Genomic DNA, 12,551 nt, shown 5'->3' with positions numbered 1-12,551 from the left:
GAGCAGCTTGATCTTCAAACCCTGCTGAGAATCTAAGTCATTTATTAGTTGAAGTTTTCAAAATACGTGTTGTATAAAATATCTTTTGTGAAGAGTGTGTGTGTGTGTGTATGCCCACATGCACGGGAGGCTGAGGACAGAGGGAGGCAGGAAAAGAGACAGAGGAGATGCAGACACTTTGACACAGGGAGAGCTATCTTTTGGAAGAGAAAAAAAGAAAACTGAAAATAATCCCACTGCACTTAATGAGGCCCCACCGAACTAGCTCTGAGTTCAGGTCAAAATCTCATAGCAAGACTCTGCAAGCTCACTTTCCCAGAACCTAGTCCATCTTAAAGAGTCAGAGAATAAGTGACATTTGCGTCCGCTAAATCTCAAGGACCTCTCGGCATCTCTGGGGATAGATCTCCCTTTGTTCAGAGAGAAAATTGGAAACAGCTAGTTCAGCAATCTACCAGCTTCATTAGCCCCAATTACCACTGAAAATTAGAACCAAATAGATAGCCAGCTGAGGGAATGGATTCTGAAATCTAGAGAAAGTCAGGAGAACATTAGCCACAAGAGGGAGCAGAGGATTCTGATCAGATGGAGACTATTTGGTACAGGTTATGATGAGGGGTCTGACCAAGAGGTATGTACGATACTGAAAGACATTCTGACAAAAGACATTTATCCCTTAGAGGAAAACAATAAAAAGAGGGTGGAAGGCTCAAGAAGAAGCGAGATCTCAGCACGTTGATTCCTAAGTTTTGTCAGCCCAATGTCAAGGAACAATTTTTAAAGCAAAGCAACATAGATACACACTGCAAAAATATAAAACGTGCAAGCTATGTGCTCTACCATCCTCTTTAGGTGTGCTTCTTTTTCCACATTTAATTTCTATTTCAATTTAGATCTCGTGTATTTCCATGATGATGAGACAGATTGCTTGCTTCTCACCTACTTGCTTTTCTCCCTCCACCTGAAGGCATCACAGAGAAAGGGCCTCTGTTACTGAACTACAACATGAAAACCAGATGGTACAGTCCCCAAATGCACTTAGTTTGAGAATAACCCATCCATAAACTAAATGCATGCTTTATACTTTCTTTAAAGGGGAAATGCAACTTAGTAGGATCTACAGAGCTTTTTTCACCATTTATTTTGTCAAAGAAACAGATTAACTACTTACAGGAAAGGAGATATGCGTTTACTTTGAAAGATAAAACTATTTTTGTCTGATAAAAAACATGTTAAATATAGCTTGCTAACAAAATGCTGAAGCTCTCTTGAAATATTTTCAAAACATAGTGAGTTATTAGAGAGAGCAATTAATACAGTTCCTACAAATAGTCCTGTAGGTGTTACTGACTATACTTCACCTTCCTTTTGTAATTTCACCTTCTTTTTGTCATTTTATTTGGAGTTAAAACACTGCTGGGGCCATGCATTTTTCTTCCCTTTCATGATCAACATAAGGGTTATCCAGTACTTAATCTGAAAAGATACAGTAGAAACCATTAAATAGTAACGATAAAGTAAACTGACAGTAGGTAGATACACAGATGTAAAGCACAGCCTTCATATTCTAATTCATTGCACTCCTCTTTCAGCCCTGCTAAGGTTTCAAGGCAGAGTAAAGGAAGTCTGATTGACATCCTTTGCTGTCCCTGCACAGCTCAATAGTGAATAACAGTTTACCGCTGTGCAGGTTTTTGTTTGTTTGTTTTACTTTTTCCCTAGGAATTAATCATGCCATATTTAATCAAAGAGCCAGTTTAGGGGAGAAAAATCAAGGCTCCTTCTTTAGTAGGTGGGAGAAATAACGAACTAGCCCTCAGATCCAAATGGAATCCTTCAAGCAGGCAGAGTCCCTAAAATGAAAACCATTTAAGAAAATACATTATGCTTCTGATGAAATAAGTGGATCTGTCCCCGCCTTCTCATTCAGGAGGCCCCAAAGATGGAGTGAGCTAGTTCTCTTCCTTCCTCCTTTTTTTTTTTTTCTTTTCATGCTAACCTCAAAATTAAGCAAGTTTAGCAAACCCATAGAGGTAAATCCAAGTACAAAGAGGAACCTAAAAGCAATCATTCCTATTACAGCTTTGTTTTCCTTTCTGAAATGAATGGAATATCTAAATATATTTTCCTCCCTCTTTGCCTGACTTGCTGCAGGAGCAGCTCTGAGAAAGAGAAACCTGCGAGTGAGGAGTGAGTGTGTATGTTATGGGGGTGGTGGATGGGAGGTATGTTTTCAGAATCCCCTCCTGACTGCTCCCCATTTCCCTCAGGATATCTTCACACCGATACTACAGTGTAGATGTTCAATCGCTCTAATTGGAGAAACTATGCCTTTAACCAGATCTGATCAGGCTCTCCACCTACTCCACCAGCTCCTCCATGACACGGATGTCAGTACTGTCTTTTACGACCGTCATTTTTTAAAAAGCTCCTTCCAGTACACCTACTGATATCCTTCTCTTTCTCTGTCTCTCTCTCTCTGTTTTTAGTCTTGACACCTCCAGCAGGACAAAGTTTGTATTGTTATATTCACAACCACTAGTGGCTGACTAGCAATAGAGAGATAGCGCCTGCAAGGGAGCCAGGCAAGAGGGGAGTTAATACCTAGTGCAAAGCCGGACTTTCCTTCCACCGACTGCGGACACCCTGCACAACGCTTTCTTCACAAAATTCTTTGTTACATTCGATCACTCTGCTCACAACCCATCCATTGCCACTTTGTCTGGAGAGGGAAATACGAATTGCCAGCCCAAGCCATTCATCCAGAAGCCACGAGGGAAGGGGGATTTTATACGCCAAGAATGCACACATACTGTATTTTTAAAAGCATCGCCTGTGCGGATTTGGTTTCCGTAGCCGATTGTCCACCCATAAGACCTCCCTCTTCTTCATTAAGGAGGAGCCAAGAAGGATATTCTCATATCTCAGAACACAGACCATTTCCCCAAGAGCCAGCAAAGCTCCAGAGGCAGAGGCGGATAATGCAGCGGCAAAGTTCCCCTCGAATCTCGGGGGCAAGATGCCTGTGCGCGCAGCATCCCCAACGCATCCTCTAGCAGAGTGCCCAAAGGCTGGGACCCTGCAGCCCACTCCCCCCTCCTCCGCCGCTGCATCCCTCCCTCGCCTGCCCGCCCCGGCCACACCTCCCTCCTCTCCGCAGTCCTTACTGAAGGAGCACCCAGGGCTGGCCGGAAAAGAGGAAACTCGCGAGTGTGGGCTTGGGGAAGACCCCAGGGATTACCAGGGGGACGGATGATGACCATGGAGCTGAGCCCCGTGGGTGGGGACGCCTGGACCCCCAGCAGCGCTGCATTCCGGGTGGACTTCGCTCTCAGCACCCTGAATCCTCAAGCCCAAGGCGGTGCAGGGTGCAGCACCCCTCCTTAGCAGCCCTTTCTTCCTCCGGCAGGCGGGTACACTCAACGACCAGGCGCACCAGCCTGAGCAATTTCACTCTCCGAGCAGCGCGTACACCCCAGATATGGGCAGGGATACATACACACACACACAATTTAGGAGCCGGTCCTTTGCCAAAGCGGAGGGAAGTGGAGCCTCCTGAACAAATGGAAAATAGTTGGCGGTATCTGACCAAATCCCTTCAGCTACCCGTCAGAAGATCCTACCTGGTTTGGGGGAGTGTGACTGGATCCTTCTCCGGTTCCTCCACGCTAGTAGGAAAGACGGCGCACTCCCTCCTTTTTAAATAGCTCCCGAGCTGGGAGAGGTCGCTCCCATCTTCGGGGGGAAGCACAAAGCGGGCGGCGGGTAGGCTCCGGTGCAGCGCCGGCGCGAGCAGGAGCGACGGCGGCGGCGGGCAGCCGGTGCGCGCGGGCGGGAGGCAGCGCGGAGGCCGGGAAGCTGGGAGGGCCGGGGCCCGGGCGGCGCGCGCGCTCTCCTCCCTCTTTCCCTCCCTCCCTCCCGCGCACACTCGCCCGCCCGCCGCCCGCAGCCTCGCACTCGCTCTCACGCGCGCTCCCCCCAGCCGCCGCCGGCGCCCGGGCCCCCCGCGCGCCCCACGCCGGCGCCCTCGGCCACCGCGGACGAGCGGAGCTGGCCCGTTTCTGGAGCTCCGGGCCGGAGGGGAACAATTCCAGCTTCCCAGACTCTGCCGCGGAGGTTTGTCGACGTCCTGCCAGCTCTCAGCTCTCGGCCCTGCAGTGCGTTCGGGCCGCGCGCGCTAGCGCTTTCCCCCGCGCCCAGCCAGTGGGTTACACGCGCAGACCCGCGCTGCAACTTTTCTTTGCCGCCTTCCTCGCCTCACCCACAGACAGAACCCCAACCCCGGCTTGCCTACCCGTTTCTCACCTCTGAAATTGTTCATCCAGATATATTTTTCTTCCTCCACTTTCTATCCCTCTGCCAAAGAAAGCTTTCTTTTAGCAAAGGGATCCGGGGATGTATCAATGATTTTTCTCTGAAATCCTCACTCTGTGTTTTTCCTACTTATCGGAACTGTCCAGAAATACGCTAGCTAGGAGCTGCTGACACAAGCAGATAAGGACGAGGGGGGAGGTAATTCCCCAGCCAAGAACTCCGAAAGATTCTCCTTTGTTGGTGTTTCCCTCTAAGAGTGCAACTCACCTGAGAATAAAGACCAAGAGGCTGTTTAATGAGAAAGCCCCGAAGCTTTTAAAACAATAGAGAGGAGTAAAAGCTGAGCAATAAGGTTAAGCTGGGAAACATCTAATGCAGCAATCGACGAACCATTCACTGCCCTTTCCAAGAGAAGCATTATCGTTGCCAATATATCACTTTGCCATAATTAATAAAGGAGTACTGCACCAGGCCCTCGGTCTCTTGACAGCTCATTCATCCTTAAAAACCCTTAATGATTTGGCAGGATGAAAGGCTAGACCCGCGGTGGAGTTCACAAACCTGGCTGCATATCAGACACACCTGGGAAGCTAGTGAAAAATGCAGATTGTAGCGTCGCATCTCGAGACTCTGATGTAGCTTCTCAAACCGGGCTCCAAGTTGGTATTTTTCAAGCACGAGTTGATGTTCGCCACTCACTGGTGTGGTTTGCTGAAGTGTGGAAGATCGGTGGCAGCTGTGTCGGGGGGTGAGAGTGGGGGACAGACGGGAGGATCAGACTCAGAGTTACGTTCCTTAGTAGACTCCCCCCTACCCTCCACCCCTGTACTTACAGCGCAGCTCTGGGCTGCCAGGTCACAGGAAAAGAGAAACTCTGACTCCAGGAAACCCGCTGTTTGACTGTGAGGCAAAGAGTGTGAGGAGTAGGAAAAGTAGCCCTCCTTTGCCTTTTTGCCAGTGGTTCACAGTTCTGACAGCACCTCAGAATCTCCTGGGGAGCTTTTAAAAATCCCAATGCTTAGGCCACACCCCAGAGAGAGTATCTTGGATCTCTTGCACGGGGCGGGGGGGTGGGGTGAGGAAGGGGGGAGCCGGTGCTCAGGCATCAATAATTATTTTTAAGTTTTAAGTTTCCCTAGTTGGTGCCCATGTGTAACCAAGGTTAAGAATCATGTTCTAGGCCAATGCTCCTCAAGCGTGAACCTGCATATGAATCAGCTGGAGACTGCAGCTTCTTATGCTGTAAATCTGAAACAGGCCTGGTATCTGCACTTCTAGCAAACTCACAAGTGATGGTGATGCTGCCTGATTGAGGACCACTGTAACAGAGGCATGCAGCCTCCTCCTGGTGGTTGCGGACACTCAGCTTGTTAGAGGAAACTCCAAGCTTCTTTACTTGTATATTCCCAGGAATCATTCTTCCCCAAGAACATGTTCCTTTCCTCTGCGATGAGTTAAACTTTCTTGGAAGCCACGCTTCACACAAACGTTTTGTTAGACTGCACTGACTAATGGGTATGAATAGAATGACATGTGGGGAGACACAGAAGGTCGCCACCTCCCTGTTAGCATATGTCCTCAGACAAAAATTACTTAGGGTCCTGACTTGAAGAGTGTGAGAGGCAGATATTTGGCTCACACTCAACGAAAGAGGCTTGAAGAGAAAGTGGCTGCTTTGCAAATGACATTGGGAAAGGCATATAACTAGACTCCACCCATAGGAAATAGGACAAAGCTGACTGAATGCAAGAGCTAAATGAAAATGTGAGTGGAGTACATCTCATTGGAATGGATGTTGTAGAAAGGGTGCAGCCTGTTATTGCTATTATGGACCACTTAGTGAAAATTCAGATTTTCTTCAAAGTGTAAGCATGCTTACACATGACACATGGGGTGGTAAAAGCCCTGTTCTTAAATGTCTGTATTCCAGTAGTGTCTCAAATCTATCTTGTCAGCAGTTGAGAAGGCATTAAGACAACATCATGTTCTCTTTATTCCTGTTTTTTCCCCCAATTTAGACTATTTCGGTTAATTGGAATATCTGAGGGGAGAACTACATGCAATGGTCTTCTCTGTTTCCTAGAACCATTAAAAGGTAGCTAGTGACTTGGCACCATTTTTGATTTGGCTCAATTTATGACCCCTTGATTTTTTTTCCTTTCATTTCTCACTAAAGGCATTTTTATAAGGGTTCCTGGGCCCCAAGGCAAATCAAACCTTTCATTCCCTCCTAAATGTCATACATGACTGGATTTTTATTACAAGAATTATCAAAGGCTACATCACTGGCACAAAGCTCTAGGTAAGGAAATAAGCTGCTCAGGCTGTGACTTTGGAAAGAAAAAAATGTTGTATGTAGGAAGACAGTGATTTACATTCCAATGGCAATGCTATTTCCTAATTGTATTCTTGTGTAGTGATTGCCATTCTTTCCTTTGGACTTAAACAGTATGGACCTCCACTGTTATCTATCCCAAACAGTTGGCATAACCATTTTGCAGACTCCATAGGGATATTATTAAGATTTGGTATATTCTAAAGGTGGTTCAGATTTTCAAGAACTATTTGCCTACAAACCTTCAGGGGATCTTTCTGCAAGCTCATTTAAAACCAAATGAAAATGTTGTGAATTAGGCACTACTTTACTTGTTTGTCCAGCCTATGGGAAAATTAGACATGTGATCAGGGGTATCCCAAATTTCAATATTATAGCAAACCAGTCAACAATTTTTCATCATGAGGAAAACAAATACTTCATTGTAATTTGTTTCACTTTGAGTTACTTAGATCAAGTTACCGTCGGTGTTTTTGGTTTTGTTTTTTTCAGCGCTTGGAACTTTTTCAGTGTATTAATATAGCTCTAGCCATCCCCCACGTCTTTTCCTACTCTGCCCATGTTCACCATTCACCTATCTGCCCCTTCATTGGTTTAGTCTGATAACGATTTCCTCATAAGAAAAAAGCATTTTAGCATCCCCAGCCTGGCCAGCCACAGAGTGGAGCTTAGCTTTAGCCATTCTCCTGCACAGGAACCTCAGGTGAAACACTGGACCAGGTTTTCTTTGCTGCTAATTGGACTCAACGGTTTTTGCTTCAAGGGTGACTGTGGGGATTCTTGGTGACTTCTAAGTGCTATGTTCCTCCTCTCTGGGGTCTTATTCCTACAATTAAACTTTTACTTCTCTATTTTGTTTTGAACAGTTGAACCCCGTCTAGTCAGTGGCCCATGCTGGTGGGTGGGAACAGCCTTCCCAGTCGACTCAGTTATAACCCGTTCTTCCTCAGTGCTCTGTCACTGTAAAGTCAACCACTTCCTCTGAATTTGTCATAGTCTCTGCACACCAGAGACCTGCACTTCTGCATTTGAGTCACTTACAGTCAACAGTTGACCGTGTGCAAAATCCTGACACTTTCATTTTTTATTTCTGCCTCAGTACAATGAGGACATTATCTAGTTTGTACTTTCCAAACTTTACCAATGGTGAGTTTACCAGTCAGTAACTCAATGGCAGAATCATTATCTAGATCAACTAGTGGGTCAGAGAAGAATAGAGACTGGTTAAGAAATAGGCTTTGGAGTCAGACTCTCTGGGTTTGAATCTCACCTCTGCCTGTGTGATCTTGGAAAGTTTTTTTAACCACAGTATCTTTCTCTGGAAAACCTAGATCATAAATCTTCAGGGAGTTATGGAAAGGATAAATGTATATAATGTGCTTGACATATATGTGCTTGCCTGATCACAGAAATTACTCAATAAATGGTATTATTATTATTGGTAAATTTCCATAAAAATTATATCCATGAAGCAAAAAATAAAAGTTTCTATATAATTAGGTTCAACATAATCAGGCCATCCCATTACTGATAATGATTATGCTGTGGTTTTTGTTATTTGTGCTTCCTTGATGGCTCAGATGGTCAAGAATCTGCCTACAATGCAGAAGACCTGGCTTCTATCCCTGGGTTGGGAAAATCCCCTGGAGAAGGGAATGGGTATTCACTCCAGCATTTGTGCCTGGAGAATTCCATGGACAGAGGGGCCTGGCAGGCTACAGTCCATGGGGTCGCAAAGAGCTGGACACAACTGAGTGACTAACACTTTCATTTTCATGCTGTGGTTTTCGTTATATGGAATTCTACACAATGAATAATCCAGGAAAGCGGATGTCCCTATCATTGAGAGTAGTTTCTCTCTCTATAATGAAAGAAGCTGCTGTGAGCTTTCCAATTTTATAAATACAGAGTGTGGCTATATATAATTAATAAAGGGGGTACTGCATCCTTCCTGGGTTACAATATTTCTTTTCCTGTATGTTCCTCTTTTCCTATGATCCCCTCTCTAATATACTCTCAGGATTTAATTTCCAACAGAGCCATTTTCAGAAAATTCCAGTACGAGGAAGATTTTTCTTTTTTGTCACATTAATTTTCTTATCAGAAGACCTTATCTAGAGAACATAAACTTTTTCACTAAGTTTGCACAAACTTTCATCAACATCGATTCAAGGACTCTATCAATAGGGACTCAAGATGAAATCCCCAGAGTCCTCTATACCAGGCAGTTTATTCCTCAGAATCCAGTTCTGAAGCAATGTCCCTGAAAGATTGTACTTTAGCTCTTTCAATAAATCTCCTTTCTTTGGCATTGCCTATGATCTATAGCTCCCTCACTGCATCTTCAATTGCTGACTACTGATTAGACTTTTCTGAGAACTGACAATATTTTAGTAGTGACCACAGTGCCCAGACAGTAGCCCTTGAAAATGGTCATAACAAAGATACCTAAGGGAGAAATGGACTGAATTTGTGGGTGACTTAAGCCATGGTCTTAATGCTTCTGCCACCACTGGAGTGCCTGGAAATAATGACATTATATGCTCTTATCTCTTTAAAAACTCAGAATCTTATGCAGCATGACCTAAAGCGTCCTTAGCAATTACAAGTAAGGAAAGTTCAGAAACTATATTGTTTCCCCTTCCTTTTAAAATATTATTCTGTCTCACAAAAGTCTTTGCCATCTTTGGATTTGTTTAAGAATTTCTGAGAGTGTAGACCAAAATGAGAGTGTAGACCAGTTAGTTGTATAGATAGTAAATTTATCTGACATCTACAACCTAAATTTTTGATAAGAAATTCTTAAGCACTAATGAGGGAATTATGATTACCCTCATTTTTACAAGCTGAGAAAGTACAAAGAGATTTGCCCAACCCTGGCTGCACGTAAGTATCAGTTGTTTCAAAATAATACTGAAGCCCAGATCCACTTTTTAGAGATTTTGCTCCTACTAGTCTGGAGTATGGACACTGACATTTTTTTTTTAAGTTTCTTGGTTAATTCTAGGTTCAGCTGGAGCTAACCACTAGCCTAGGGTCAAATAGCTAATTAGTGATAAAGACAAGTAAAAAAATTCTCTTTACATCTGCCATAATTCTGTTTCTTTCCTGCTGCTACATTGAACATTGGTATTTAACAGAACATAAAAATGCAGACTCTTCTTGGAAATTTAAGAGAAATTAAAAATGTTTAAGGGCCTTTTTCGAGTCTCTAAGAGACTCAAGTGGGTACTATAAATGACCTTACAAAGATAGATGAGCAGGTTGGAAGAGATGACCAATAAACCAAAGTCTAAGACTGCAGGGCCTCTACCTGTCAGACCCCAGCATCTAGAGCAGCTCTGGGTTCAGAGTAGATAAATTAATGAAGCACATAACTGTCCCCTGACCTGTGGGGGGACTGACCTAGGTGGACAAAATAGAGGTTTGGGTCACAGGGGAAAATAAACACTTTGGCTCCTGTCCAGTGCAAACTGCAACTTAATAGCAATCATCTCCTAGCTACTTTGCAGGCCCTAGTTAGCAACTGACAATAGTCACCATATCCACTCTCATAGTCCTGCCTGGCCACCTGCTCTGTGATGACAGACAGAGGAGGAGGCCAGACCACACAGAGATGGCAATCTGACCAAGCCTCAGGCTTGAGCCTGTAAGATGACCCCTTGTCAGTTATCTCAGCAATTACCTTTAAGCTCTTGTTTGACCCAGTTTGTAAGCATGTCAGAGAATCTCTTATTTCCTGTTAAGAGGGGTTCTTTAGGTATGTCTTATATGGATACTGTGATTATAGTTTCATTTATTAATTTTTGAAAATCAAGGAGCCAATGAATTTCCTGAGAGGTTCAAAACCAGTCATTAAGCAACTCAAATAAAAAGCCAAAATAACTGGGGAGAGCAGAGACAAAACACAGTTGAGAAGTCATATTAATTCATTTTTTTCATTCATCTCTTTATGATTCATTCAAAAAATATTTATGAGGACCTACTCTGGGCCAGGCACTGTCCCAGATGCTCAAGGCGCAATAGTGAGAACATTAGTAAAAGTTCCCACCCTCCTAGGATTTACATTCCACTAGAGAAACAGGCAGAAAGCAAAATAAACAAATTAACACATAGTGTCAGATGGAGATACTCCCATGAAAGAACTAAAGCAGGGAAAATGAGATAAGAGACTTTGGGGAGAAAGTACTAGTTTTAGGTGGTCAGTTTTTCAGAGATCAGAGTTAAGACTGCTCACTGACAGCTTGAGTCCTTTATTGAGAGTCCCAGACCAATGAAATGATAAAGCACTGTGCTTTGTGTGATCATTTGTTCCTGCCTTGAGTTGAGGTACCTTTAGGAATTCCTGCCTCAGAGCTCCCGGATTTCCTCAGGGCTCGCTGCAGAGGCCTGGCCACATGGCTTGTACCTCTGCAGTCAAGAGCTTGTGTATGTGATATCGACCCAAGTGTTGTTCCATAAAGATAAGACTGCTGAGAGAAGCTGCACATAAAATGGTTATATTCCTTTCAAGGCAGAATTGCAGCAGGAATTCTAAGTTCCCCTTTGGTTTCATTTAAAGAATAGCATGTAATGAATACATCTGGATGGCAAACATTACACAAGTGAGTTCTCATGGGTAAACGGCTTGCCACAAAATTAACACCTCTGGAGAGGAGGGAAGGGAATCCCTTACATGTAAATTGATGGTTCTTGTGCTTCTTTCCATGAATCTATTATGCCTGCTTTTTCCTTCTTCCTACATTCTTATCTGACATTACACAATACAGATACCACGTGCACACATACACACACACTCTTACACAAACACACAGTCACTCATATCCACGAATCTTAACTGTGGCCAAATATCTAATTATTGGAAAAATCACCATTTGCAAATTTGCAAATATGGAAATAATAGCCAACCTGTCATTCTTTTCTACTTTTATTTAGCATGAATAGTCTTTTATTTGCCAGATCTTCTATACTTGGTTTCAAGTCTGCTTAAAAGCTCACAGGCTAAAGCAGTTTATGGCCTATTCATTGCTCTCCTTTGAGATGACAACAATAGATTTGAAGCCTAAAAAGAATACCTGAATTTCATATTTTAGGCATCTTAAAAGATATTTTTTGGTTTTCTGGTTTCTTTTGTCAAAAAAAAAAAAAGGTATCTCCAAATGTACATATTGCTCAAGAAAAGGCAGATTTTAGATGGAAAAATTATTTAACACTGCAAATGCCTACCTAACTCATATGAAATGATCTGTAAGTATGTGTTAAGTAAATGATGGAAATTCTGAGACATGCCTTATTATAGGGCGGTCATTTAAAGAAAATTTAGTAGCAGATAACTGAATTTTTAAATTATTCAGGCAGCAGATAGTAAGCAACTATTCCATTCAGCAGCATGAACTAAGTACTGTGGTCACTAAAAACTGAATTACATACTGCCCATGACCTCTTGGAACTTAGTCTCAGAGCTAGAACTAGACCCTGGAGATTTTTGAGCATGTGAGTCCTGAAACCAGACAAACGCTTTAAGAAGGTGCATCTTAAGTGAATGACCTGTTAGAGTGTGGGTGGGTGGTCAAGGATAAGGAGACCCACGAGGAGATAGTCACAATCAGCCCACAGAAGGCCAAGTGAGACAGTGACTGGAGAAGAAAGGCAAGAAATAGTTATTTTTCACCTTGGCTCAATTTTTGGCAGAGTCTCATTCCCCCACTCAGCCCAGTATTTAAAAAAAAAAAACTGAATTTTCATTTTCAGAGGAATCATCATGGATGGTTTCAATCGGAACACATGTGACTTCTATAATGCTGTTAGTATTCTAGAAACTCTCCTTAAAGTGGTCTGCTAGCATGGTGGGAGGGAGGGTCAACTTCTCCAGCACGCAAGGGAAGCACTTCACCCCTGAGAA

At 43.6% G+C, this 12,551-nt stretch overlaps 1 protein-coding gene across 1 annotated transcript in view; it reads right to left on the bottom strand.

Annotated features, from left to right (window-relative positions):
• The window catches only part of SLC8A1 (solute carrier family 8 member A1), a 384,185-nt gene extending 378,899 nt beyond the window's left edge, over positions 1-5,286 (bottom strand). Inside the window, exons 1-2 of the mRNA XM_081483159.1 lie at positions 5,148-5,286; positions 4,897-5,050 (exon numbers count right to left, since the gene is read on the bottom strand). Of these exons, the coding sequence (XP_081339285.1) occupies positions 4,897-4,935 (39 nt within the window). The 5' untranslated portion in view covers positions 4,936-5,050; positions 5,148-5,286. The remainder of the gene's footprint in view (positions 1-4,896; positions 5,051-5,147) is intronic.
• Between the last annotated feature and the right edge of the window lie 7,265 nt (positions 5,287-12,551).

The sequence above is a fragment of the Giraffa tippelskirchi genome, chromosome 4, assembly GCF_054371585.1.
Source record: "Giraffa tippelskirchi isolate mGirTip1 chromosome 4, T2T-mGirTip1v1.2.pri, whole genome shotgun sequence".
NCBI classification, from domain to species: domain Eukaryota; kingdom Metazoa; phylum Chordata; class Mammalia; order Artiodactyla; family Giraffidae; genus Giraffa; species Giraffa tippelskirchi.
The sequence above is the reverse complement of the archived record's forward strand: the minus strand, read 5'-3'. Positions and strand labels throughout refer to the sequence as shown.